At 38.6% G+C, this 13,438-nt stretch overlaps 1 protein-coding gene across 15 annotated transcripts in view; it reads right to left on the bottom strand.

Annotated features, from left to right (window-relative positions):
- LOC137237421 (tropomodulin-like) overlaps window positions 1-13,438 on the bottom strand; it is a 406,385-nt gene that overhangs the window by 143,198 nt on the left and 249,749 nt on the right. Inside the window, exon 1 of one of the 15 annotated variants that reach the window (XM_067761021.1) lies at window positions 2,106-2,520. The exons of the other annotated variants lie outside the window; for them this stretch is intronic. Coding sequence (XP_067617122.1) covers window positions 2,106-2,111 — 6 coding nt within the window. The 5' untranslated portion in view covers window positions 2,112-2,520. Of the gene's footprint in view, window positions 1-2,105; window positions 2,521-13,438 lie in introns of those variants that run through there. 15 annotated transcript variants of the gene reach the window in all.

Genomic DNA, 13,438 nt, shown 5'->3' on the forward strand with positions numbered 1-13,438 from the left:
TTACTGATGTTTTTTGCGTTTTGCATTGAGTTAGTTGAGGGCAGGCGAAGAAAGCTGTTGTTGCTTTGTTTAGACAGCATCGAAATGACCATTCCACGTGAAACTTCTTTAACCCATAGGTTATTTGCTTCCATAGAAAATAGGATTTGGAATGGTTCTGGCATGGATAGTTACCGTCTTCGCTCCCCGAATATTTTGGGAATTGATAAAAACGCGATACAAAGCCTTTGCTATTTTTTGGTGAGGCCTTGAATAGCTGTCTCCATGGACTTTCCAGACCGAAGGCAAAATTTGTTTACTAAAACGTTTGGTTAAAAGTTCTAGACAGATTTCAGCTTTTTACAAACACAGAAATAACAATATCCATGTCGTAACATCACCAAGTACATGGGTTGATGAATCGAACTAGCCAATCACAGCAATACAATGATCCAGCAATACAATGATTTATAGATGCACAACATGCATACAGTTTCCTTGCGAAAGAAGAGGGTTCTAACTCCCGGGCGTACGGGATCAGTCACACCAAAAACTCCAACAGCCCTTTTTATCACTACAACAACAGCATCGGAATCAAAATTGCTTCAACATAATATGTCGTGATGAGAAGCCAATACTAATTTCTTTTCATAAACAATAAATCATCGTGTTATTCCAGAAAAGAAGCTAGTTTATGAAGACAAGTCGACGAAGAGATTGTAAGCCACTGTTTAAGCGACAACAGCCACTCCTTAAGCTTCCCAAGGCAGTCGGTTCTATGTACCGGAGCGACTCCGGATTTTTCCCGACCAAGGACTGTTTTTTTTATTTTATTTATTTTAAGGACTCTCATTTCAGTGTAACCCCATCTAATTTGTTGCGTCCCTCCCACAAATTGTCATCCTCCCAGCAGCTCCTTGCAGCCGGACCGCTCCTACTGCTACAACAACAACAACAACAACAAGATATTGTAAGAATTTGTTTGATCTAATATAATACTTAGTCCCTTTAAAATAGTCTATTTAAAATTAATTTGAAATAAGTAGGGTGCGTTCGAACTGACACCCGAGAAAAGCTGATCTTATCTTTGACCAATAGTATAAAAGTTATTTAATGATTCATCGATTTGTTTCTTTTTATTAGTTCAGCACAACTGAAATTACGATCCCCCCGATTTGCTTAAATCAATAAATAAATAATTATGAATGCTTACATAAGCTTTTGGACAATGAACTTGCATCGAAAGTGAATGGTAGTCTTTTCATAACTTAATAAAAATACAAAGAAATAAAACAATCCCAAATGAATGTAAGAGGAATCAAAGAGCAGGTAACTTCCTACACAATCAAGCAATTAAAGCTGAATCGAAAGTATCGGAAATAACGTTGACACGAACAGCTTGTTTGGGTTGAAATGGCAAATAAATCAGCAATACAGGGAAAGCAAGTGACTGGAATGCTTTTGAGTTTGGTTATCTTGCTAATTGACTTTCCTCTACATTTTTTACGAGCGATTAATTAATGATGTAATAATCTCAAAACAATGAGAATATTGATGAAGTCTATTTTGGTTTCAGCTGTGTCTGTCTGGCCTTCTGCTCTTTGGACTATAAATTCATAACAAATGAACTCTATGAACATGCTAGTGAGACGTTAATACTTTCATTATCCAAAACAAAATCGTTAACTTGGCATCAGCATACTATGTTTGACTTACAGCTTGCAAGAAACTTCCAAGCTATGAAGCACCACCGGCAATTGAGTATGACAACATGGAAACAGCGCAACTCCACTAGAAGAGTAATCACAAGCAACAAACAAATGGGTTGCTGAGCTCGTCACTACGGATATTGTGAGAAAAATGAGATAGCAATAGCTATTGGTTAAAACATTAGAACTGACGTAATCACAACAACAAAAAGCAAACTTTGTGTCACCGGAAAGATTGGCGACGAGATGTTTTTGTTGCTACAAAGTCTTAGATACTACAATATTTTGAAAATTAAGTTGCATACTTATAAAATAAAAAGTTATTTATTAATTTAGTTTTGAAGTTAAGTAACTGATAAAATTCTACCAAGAATTCTCCAGCACAAAACGGAACTCCATTTTCATTACGCTACTCACCTCCATTTTTCTGTGCTATGGAAGCTACAGAATTTTACAATTGAAACCTTTTTTGATGAATTTGACCTTCAAACTTGATTGATTATAATTGATATTTATTGCTAGTTTTACAAAAAACTCTTAAATCTAATTTCATGAATGCGATATCTTCGTTTGGGCGTGAACTTGCTAATAAATGATTCAAACACACGTACAAACAGCGCAAACCGTTCTCACTTGTCCCTACGAAGGGTCGTAATATTTCCACAATAATAAAGTGAAAATTCCTCAAAAATATATAAAAATTGTTTACAAAAAGTCGGCACTGCACTTTGTATACTTTTTTACAACTCTATCAATTATTTATTTGTAGTTATGTAGCAAAACCGTTTAGATATACAAAACTGTGAAACGACTCAACTCTTTTGATGACCAATTAGAAATAAAAACAACAAAATATGCAAGCACTGGAAGTGAGTTAATGGAGCAGCGGTTGCTTGTTGAAACGTCAGAAATGGCACATTTTCACAGGGTGACACATGGTCGTTAAGAAAATATTTGCTTAATTTAGGAAGCGTTCGAAAAGCAATTTCAGCTATAGTTCCGCGGATTGCATATTTGTAGGACTTAAAGCTAAATTAAAGCTGGAGACATTGGTGCTTTATCGGTAACCGTATCGGTAACCTTATAACAGCTGATTCGACCAATCTTATGAGAATCAATGCAATCGATTATTGGTGCCGCTAAGGTCGTAACCGTATCGTAGCCAACCAATTGGGTTTTGGTTTACCGTCGTAACGATAAACAGCTGATTACGTTAGGGATACGGATACAGCGATACGACATACGGCACCAATGACTCCAGCTTAAAGCCGGAGTTATTGGTGCCGTATGTCGTATCGCTTATCCGTATCCCTAACGTAATCAGCTGTTTATCGTTACGACGGTAAACCAAAACTTAATTGGTTGGCTACGATACGGTTACGACCTTAGCGGCATCAGCTGTTATAAGATTACCGATACGGTTACCGTAAAAGCACCAATGTCTCCAGCTTTAACTTCCTTAACCCTAACGCCATAGTTGTAACCATACCCATATCCAATATGAGCGATTTATGGGGCCTTAACCTAGAAATCGTGAAAATCTCATAAAAATGGAGAAAACGCAAAAAATTACAAACATATTCCACAAAAAATAAGTCTCTTAGTCATAACGTATCCAAAACAATAACTGTGTATTTTTCACATCTATATACGTTTAAGCCCCCATTACTGATACTTAGCATAGACTTGACTTGACTTGGCGTAAACTTGGCAACTTATCCACGATTATACTCCACTTGGCGCATAAAATCTGGCATCATAATCAGCGTTGAAATTTATTTTTAAATAAATGTCAGTTTGTATGACAAAATGTCAAAATGAAATGGAAACACACAAATGGCATCTCAAAATGTAAACGTCACTTAGAACTTACATAGAAAAGCAAAATTCAACAGACTTCTAAGTCAAGTTAAGTTTTGAGTAATCAGTAACATGCAATGTTCATTTAACAGAACTGTAAGTGACAGTTCGCAAGCCAAGTCAAGTCTATGCTAAGTATCAGTAATGGAGCCTTAACGCTTAAACTTTATATGGACTGCTAAGCAACAAGCTTTAAATATACCTCTGAAATTGCTACGCATAAAATTAGTACTACTAAATTTCAATACGCATTATACTCAGATGTAACTGAAATATGTGTCTATGTTTCACCCTCTGCACTAATTCTATGTATTCTATGCGCGTCCACTATTTATCACAACTGATACAGATATATGTTATCCACAGAAATACAACTGAGGGCTGTGTCTCCACTTTTCGGTACACCCTGTGCTGTAGCTAGTTGTTTAGCCACTGCCGCTGGATGGGTCTCCTAAGCATTATCTGAGCGAGGATAGGCGCTTTTTTCACGCGCAAACGAAACGTATACGCATGTAAAAAAACACGGCTAATGAATGAAATCTATAAAAAGTTATTAAATTCACCAACTCAAATATTTTTAAGTTATGGATATGGTGAGAAACCAAAAACCAATTGGTTGGATATGGTATGGTTATGGCGTTAGTGTTATGGTGTGGCACCATTAATCGACTACATTGATTTCCATAAGGTAGGTTCGATCAGCTGTTTTATCTGGTTCTGCTTATAAGTCACCATTAATTAGCCCTTAAGGAGTTAAATCAGCTGTTAGAGTACGCTTACACAGCCGCCGATAAACAGAAAAATTGCAATCAGCTGATGAAATCGGCCGGGCTGGTGTTAAAATTGCAACCGACTATCGGCCTGTAGCTTTTTTTACATTTAACTTTTTCGCAAAAATACGCTTGCGTTCATGCTTTTAGGTACTTATCCCATAAATGGCGCCTGTTTTGCACACAATTAATCAATTATTCAGCCATCGCATAAATAATTAATTTTTCACAGTAAATGCACGTAATTTATCGGACGATAAAATTGAACACGCCCGAATTTATCGGCAGTGAAAAACGACAACGGCCGACAAAAATTCGGTGATCGGTTGAAATGTACACACCCTCATTTAATACAGTTGTTTATTTTTATTGGACGATTACGACCGGCATCGGGCGATCAAAATCGATGGCTGTGTAAGCGTGCTCTTAAGCGGAAATTACCCACCGACGTGTGCCGTACGTACGGACGTTTGTCGTACGAAGCACGTTTGACCGAACCCTCAAGCCCGTAGGAATCAATGTGTGCGTCTGTGTACATGTACATAACATATATTTGTGTGTGTATTGTTTACAGATTAGCACTGTTGCTATTGACCATTTTGCTTGCATGCTTATGGAAACATCAACTTTTTCTAATTTAATTTTTGATGTTGTAAAAGGCTGGAATTAATATTAAATAAATATAAATAGATTACATATTTATAATCTGCACTTTTACATAATTATTTCGAATTATTTTCACAATTTTTCAAACTTTAATTAGGTGTTTTTGCATAAAACTGCAAACGGTCAAAAATTAGCGCACAAAAGTTTACTAGGCAACTCTGTCTAGTGAGAGAGCGATCAGCTGACACGTTCTTACGAAAAAAATCAAAATTTTTTTGATTTCTACGTTCCGGGCTACGTACGTACGGGCGTTGCACGTCGGTCAGTTTTCGTTTACATTGCACACTCATAAGATAGGTCGTGTCAGCTGACACGTTTTTGGTACGTACGTTCGTGAGTGAAGCGGCAGTTACCCACGAACGTACGTGCCAAAAACGTGTCAGCTGACACGACCTACATATCTTATGAGATTGCAATGTAAACGAAAACTCACCGACGTGCAACGCCCGTACGTACGTAGCCCGGAACGTAGAAATCAAAAAAATTTAGATTTTTTTCGTAAGAACGTGTCAGCTGATCGCTCTCTCACTAGACAGAGTTGCCTAGTAAACTTTTGTGCGCTAATTTTTGACCGTTTGCAGTTTTATGCAAAAACACCTAATTAAAATTTGAAAAATTGTGAAACTAATTCGAAATAATTATGTAAAAGTGCAGATTATAAATACGTAATCTATTTATATTTATTTAATATTAATTCCAGCCTTTTACAACATCAAAAATTAAATTGGAAAAAGTTGATGTTTCCATAAGCATGCAAGCAAAATGGTCAATGGCAACAGTGCTAATCTGTAAACAATACACACACAAATATGTTATGTACATGTACACAGACGCACACATTGATTCCTACGGGCTTGAGGGTTCGGTCAAATGTGCTTCGTACGACAAACGTCCGCACGTACGCCACACATCGGTGGGTAATTGCCGCTTCACCGTCGTTCAACGCACGTACGTACGTAGCCCGGAACGTAGAAATGAAAACAATTTTGATTTTTTCTGTAAGAACGTGTCAGCTGATCGCTCTGTCACAATACAGAGTTGCCTATTAAACATTTTGTGTGCTATGGTTGGACCAATTGCAGTTATTATACAAAAAGGCCTAATGATTGTTTAAAATTTTGTTGAATTATCCTAAAATTATTATATAAAATTGGACGTTACAAATAAATGAACTAGAAATTCTTATTCAGTATTTGTTTCTGCCATTTGCACAATGAAAAGTTGTAATTCCAAAAGTTGATGTTTCCATAAGCATGCATGCAAACTGGTCAATGGCAACAGTGCTTTGCTGTAAACAAAACACACACAAATATGTTATGTACATGTACACAGACGCACACATTGATTCCTACGGCTTGAGGGTTCGGTCAAACGTGTTCCGCTCATGGAACTTGGGGGTAGGGAGGGAGGGAATGGCCTGAAGGTTTAATGTGGCCACATAAATCGTTCCCGAGATGGTCGGGCTAGCACCTTAATGGTGCTATGGTACCGGAGCGTACCGGATTTGTATTCGGCAAAAGACCATCACATCGATAACACTCCCCAAAGCCTTCGGGGAGCAACCTTATCGCTACAACAACAACAACAACAGAAAGTTTCTCTTGATGCGGCCCTGATATATATAAAGGTGCATCTCCATAAGCACAATGAACAGATTCGACATTCAAGACTTCAGTCGCTTAATATAGAAGAGCATGACTGGCCTTCAGTCTTCTTCACACACGGTTGCTAAACTCGTATGCGAGCCTTTGTTCTCGGAGCTCGCTACCTTACTATTACAATAGAAGAAAACATACTGCGCAGGATTTTAGTTCATACTCTTACTTAAGCAGAGCCTACCCGGACATATATAATGGATGTCCTGCAAATAATGTACCCCCACTTGACACCAACCATCTTTTCAACTGTATAGTGGAACCAACGCCTCTAACAGCAACCTGTCTATGGTCCTACATTGTTGAAAATATCACTTTCCTGCACTACGTTGCAGGATATTGGCGACAATCCGTGAGAGACTACATATATTGGATGGAGCGAACACAACTACGAGAAGTAGAAGAGGCAAACACCAAAGCCGGTTAGTACAACAAGACGGTTAGTCACAAACAATTGAGGAAGAAGTTACTTATCACACCAATTTGATCCTATCGAATCGGTGATATTCCACACGGTCCATATAAATTGAGGATAATGATCCCGTTGATGGATAACAACATTATGCTGAATATTGCTATGAGATTGCATGTGTGACACTCGAGAGTGAGTTGTAGGACCTTGTTATAAAAAAGCGTCCTGCATAATTTGCCTGGTACCACTTCTAACCAAATTTGGGTTATGGCGAGACCGTATATCAAAAAGGCTGAATTTCCGAATTATGGGAAAGTGGGAACTTAACCTTTCTGTGGATAGGGCAATAAGTTCGCCTACAGTCGTGAAAGTGACAAAGTATCTCTCATTATGATTCTGACGCTAATATGCGCTTATCTCTTGAATTGAAATTGAGTGCATTTGACAGCTAAATAGAATAGTATGGTATACCGATGGCTCGAAGACGCCAGAGGGGATTGGATCTGGGGTCGTTGGACTCAGAGCCAAGATATCAATACACCTGGGAGCATAACTGAGCATTTTCCAAGTGGAAGTATTCGGCATAAGCCAGTGCGCTGACCTGAACCTTCAGCGCGAATACTCGTACTCCAATGAAACAATCGACATACTCAGTGACACTCAGGCCGCCCGCAAGGCCATCTCGGCATTTGAAATAAAATCAGCACTGGTCCTTGAGTGCGTTGAAAAGCTAAATCAACTAGGAGCACACAACGAACTACTGTTGGCCTGGATTCCTGGCCACAGGGGAATTGGGGGTAATGAACAGGCGGACAGCCTGGCCAGAGAGGCAGCAACGACATGACCCGAACCATTCCTGCAAGTAGGCCCGCATGAAATTAGGGGGCATCTATTAGGCCTCTCGAAAGATAACCTAAGAATCCTAACAGCTATTCTTACAGGACACTGTAGACTGAAAAGCCACATGCAGAAGCTGGGCATAATATCGAACAACACATGCCGATTTTGTGATCGATCAGCGGAGACGGTGGACCATATCCTCCTGGAGTGTGACGCAATCTCAAGACGCAGGGCTAAGTTTATGGGCTCACCATGGCCAGAGCATTCTCACATTAAATCCTTCAAGCCAGGTGAACTGCTAGGGTTCATTAGAGATGTCGGCTTGGATGAGGTGCTGTGAAGTAGCTGAGGGCACAATAGACCAATGGTCGCAGTGCAATCCTCAATTAATTATCAATATATCTACCAATATCTTAAATGACGGTTATATAAGCATTTGCCTTCTTTAAGACTTTAACCAAATGTTCCGAACAAGCCCTTAAATCAACTTTGACGGAGCGTTCTTTCCAAGTTTCCGCCTTCTATAATTGGGTTCGGACAATACTTGACGCTATAGCCTCTCGGATATACAAGCCTCAGCCATGGTTATGCTTTGGGTTTCCAGCACATTTTAAAGCTTTCCCGACGCAATTGTGAACCTCACTTACCCGTGTCGAACTCTGTTTATTTAGGCAAAACTCTGGCAACCCCAAGTTCCTCAAAGAAGGAGGGTGCTGAATGACCTAGAACGTTCAACGTGGTCATATCAAATCGTAACCGCGATGGTTGTGCTAGTACTTTCCGGAACGCTAGTATTATCCGGAACGTACCGGACTTGTATCCGGCAAAGGACTATCAATCCGATAAAAATCCTCAAAATCCTTGCGAAGTACCTTTACCGCTACAAGAAGAAGAAGAAGAAAAAGAAGAAGAAGAAGGGCAACTACAGTATGAGCACCATCAAAATATAATTGTTGTTGGCTTGTCGTTAAGGCTAATTTGACTGACGTCTTGAATTGCCTGCCGCCTTTCGAAACAAAATGGTAATAAATCATTTCAAAACATATTAAAAGGCGAAAAGTAGGTACGTACATACGATCTCGAAAAAGATAAAGGTATGCAGGATCAATATAGACAAATTATGGCATAAGATGATTGTAGGAATGAACGTAAAGGAGCCCTCCCTTCCTCCCACTTGAGCGTAAACAGCTTATAGTATAACAGGTAAGTACGCGTCATTAAAAAGTTGAGAGTACTTATGTACAGCCACACAAGCATACATACTTATATGTACATATGCACATAGTAAGTATAAAAGGCCACAGACATGCTTGAATTTTTTTGCCATTCATTAAAAATAATTAAATGCATTAAGGAAGAATGCAGATAAAGGCAATCGTTAGATCTACCTTCACCTTGAAAAAACTTTAACTTGCTAATATCCTTTGAAATAAGCATCCAAACATGTGCCTATATAACCTGAAGGGAAGTCAGTAACTAGTGATACAGATATCTGGTTCGGAACAAGACCTATAGTGCTAAATAAGAACTAGTTCGTCAGTAACCAGATTTTCTCTAGTTATAAAATCCACAGTTTGAATTTTATATTTCACGTATTGCATATATTTGAGAAATAGGCCACACCAACAAAAAAAAACTACTACCAACTTTAAGTAGCTTCAACTATAAGTATACCTTTCTTCCGTCACTTTTCCACCGGTTGGAACTATCCATAAAGGGGATAATATCGTACTAGAAGCAACATATAGAATTTCGGTCCGTTTCGGAGCCAACGAAGTGGTATCAAGAAAAGTACTTGATTTTAGCTGTAAATTTATACACTGGTTCGTAAGTATCGAAAAAGGTAATGCAGCAGGAAAATTCCCACCGCCTAGGTCATCGCCATGTTAAATTCGCCAGTTGAAAGCACGTAAAAGGGATAAATGGCGAACTAGTAGTGGTTCCGAATGTATTAGAAGCGCTCCAGTTTTGAACTAGAGATTTTCCCTACAGGGTATGTATGTATTGCGTTTAAGTGCCTTTGACACAATTTGATGCTGAAGTGCTTAATGTCATCAAGATATCCAATCTTATGTAAAAAAAAAAAAATAAAAATAAGTTGTTCAAATTTCTTTTTGGTTGAACTTTCGAAATAGTTTACCTGTGGGAAAATTTTGTATAATTGCTGTAGGTTACCACACGGAAGCACAAATCAGATAGTTCCTCAAGCACAAAGCACAACTTTGGAAACAGAACTGTACGCATTTATGTATATATTTATCCCTTGCATACAGATGCTGCAAACATCAGTGAGCAATTAAGTCCCGCTAGCTATCCCTGTTTTTCTCCACCTGCCTTTCCTAACTCAGTGCAGGTCTCCATCCTTGTATTCGTCCATTCGCTGCACTATCTTTATACCTGGACATAGGTTAAGCCGCTTATCATTATATGTATGTGCCTCTCTCCATACTCGCCGTCAGCAACGGGGACAGAACCATAATTTTTCCAGAGAAGTTTCCTCTCAAAAGCTCCAAGAGTAATTTTATCTACTCTAGACAGCGTCTATGATTCCGAGCCTACTGAATTAGCATCAAGAAAATTAATGTCCCTATGTTAACACACCTAAAAATGTAAGGACGATTTTTTTTACTGTCGAAACAACAAAAAGAAGAACAACAAAAAGCCGTGTATGCTGAGATGATACCACCGAACTCGCTCTGTCTTTTTTCAATCACCAAAGTAGCTGCTTGGGTTGGTTATAGCACCTCTTATTCAGATCGCTCGTTTTGCCCATATCTTATCGTACGGCTTCACTACTATAGCTCCGCAATGAAATGGATGTTAAGTGAGATGCCGAAGCGATTGTTCGAACGGAAAATTGAAAGTATTACTTCTGGTACTTAAAATACTTCCTAATCCCGAGGAAAAGCACGCTAGTCAGCGCTTTCTATAGGTAACTGGCACCAATCGGCAGTGCTAAGGAATATCAAGCCTTCGTACACCTATCTTTCTACATCTTCTCTCACCATCGTCAATGTTTCCGAGCGACTGGTGAGATGAGAGAACAAAGACGGTTTTCATCTCTTTAGTTAAGTTAGTTAGTTCGTCTTTCGTTAACAAACTTCTGCTAAAACCAAAGACTCATTCAATCTATAAGAGGTCCCCACGGACCAGCTAGTTCAACCTAACCTAACTCACTTATTTAGCGCTGAACCGCTTAAACTGTTTAGGACGTCCAACAAGTCTCGCCGCTCTCTTCCTCGCTGGTCTAAACTGGCGCCAATTGGTAACACCAAGAAAATCGCTTTCCACCTGTTCCAGTCAGAAAAATGGAGCCATCCTCTGCTTCCGTAGACGGTTTCCGATAAGATATTTTACTTCACTTTTCTATTTACCATAACCTTACAAGGGCATTGTTAAAAAAAAAAATAATTTGGAAACTCCTTTACACTTTTATGTTTTTCCTGCAGGCTTTTACTAACGCAGGGAAAAAGTGACAAAAGCGCAAACAGGCAAAGAGTTTACTCGCGCTGTACCATAAAAATGCTGTCGTCGCTTTGACGAGTGGCAATTACCGTTACACACAAACAATTCCATTAAAATGAAAGAACAAAATGCACGTTTATAAAGAAAACAACTTTTTTTAACGCATAAGAGATATTTTTTCTTCACAATTTCTTTTTTTGACATCAACTGACAATAACGAATAAGTACTGTTACTTATACTCGTAAACTATACTACGTAGATAGTTATACGTAGGAAAAAACCTTAAATAACGGAACGGGGTGAGATATTGGGAAAATTTCTCGTGAGTATTATGTCAAAGGAGTTTTGTACCAACGCGCCTACACTTTTAAGTCTTTATTTATGATCAGAGCCATTGCATTTGATGGCGTAACGTAGTGTAAACCCAATGACAATACAAAATACAACAACAAGAAGCTCTAAACTGATTTGCTTACAAGCTAAAGACTCAGGCGTCAGGCTGAGCTCGCAGAGAGTTTAAAGTATAACTACAACAGCATAAGAACAACACAATTTCGGTCCTTGCGAGAAGACCTTCGCCGGATTCTTTTCGGCAACAACCGATACCGACAAGTAATTCTCTTTCTATCGGCTTATTATTGATAGCGAATTATTATCGGCCAGTTACCAGCTTGTATTGATTTCGTGTTATGGATGTGTCATCGATTTTATTTTGAAGTTTAATCTGTTACTGTCTTATAACAAACCAATGAGTCGTCGATAATAAATGAGTATTACTCCTGTCTTTTCCATTCCTTTCCCTTCCTTTTCTTTTCCAAAATTTCCTCTCTTTTTCTTCCCTTTCCTTTCCTTGCCTTTCCTTTTCTTTCATTTCATTTCATTTCTTTTCTTTTCTTTTCTTTTCTGTCCTTTCCTTTCGTCACTTTTCCTTTCCTTAGATTTCCTCTAATTTTCTTTCCTTTCCTTTCCTTTCCTTTCCTTTCCTTTCCTTTCCTTTCCTTTCCTTTCCTTTCCTTTCCTTTCCTTTCCTTTCCTTCCCATTCCTTTTCTTTCCTTTCCTTTCCTATCCTATCCTAGCCTTTCCTTTCCTTTCCTGTCCTTTCCTTTCCCTTCCTTTCCTTTCCTTTCTTTCCTTTCTTTTCCTTTCCATTCATTTCCTCTCCTCTCTATTCCTTTCCTTTCCTTTCCTTTCCATTCCATTCCTTTCCTCTCCTCTCTATTCCTTTCCTTTCCTTGCTTTTCCTTTCCTATCCTTTCCTTTCCTTTTTTCTCATTCTCTTCCCTCTTTTGCTTGCTCTCTATTTATTGCTCAAATATCTGCAATTTATGAGTAATTGGCGAATTTTCATAAGGACAAAAACAGCAAACTGATAATTGATGTACAGGTGATTTTTTAAGTCTAAGCAGGAAAGATCGTGCAGATATTTTTTCCACAAGCTGGGGTCTAAACACCGTAGCTTGATTCATACTTATAAAAGCTGTCACGACAGCAAGACTTCCTAAAACTCAATACATATTTATCTTCTTCCTTAGCATATCGAAACTCAAATTTGTTTACAATCTCTCATCCTACTACCTTGTTAGCTAAAACAGCTGGCTTCAAAAATTGGTACCACTAACAATCTCCCCAATTGCCTAACTCAATATTGCGTCCAAAAGTGCAGCTGCCAACTAACCGCTCGAAAAGGACTGCGTTGGTTAAGACTAATTGGAAAATCATCATACCCTTAAAAGAAATAAATTTGTTTTTTTTTTTTCAAAAAACTCTACTTACTTATTTGTAAGAGAGCAGCTGTCACACATCAAACTAAAAACAAGTAAGGAAGGTTAAGTTCGGGTGTAACCGAACATTACATACTCAGTTGAGAGCTATGGTGACAACATAAGGGAAAATAACCATGTAAGAAAATGAACCGAGGGAAACCCTGGAATGTGTTATTTTATGAGGGAGTGGGCCATAGTCCATTTCGGGATATAGCCATAAAGGTGGATCAGGGTTGACTCTAGAATGCGTTTGTACGATATGGGTATCAAATGAAAGGTGTTAATGGGTATTTTAAAAGGGAGTAATCCTTAGTTCC

The sequence above is a fragment of the Eurosta solidaginis genome, chromosome 1 (genome assembly GCF_040869045.1).
Source record: "Eurosta solidaginis isolate ZX-2024a chromosome 1, ASM4086904v1, whole genome shotgun sequence".
NCBI lineage: Eukaryota > Metazoa > Arthropoda > Insecta > Diptera > Tephritidae > Eurosta > Eurosta solidaginis.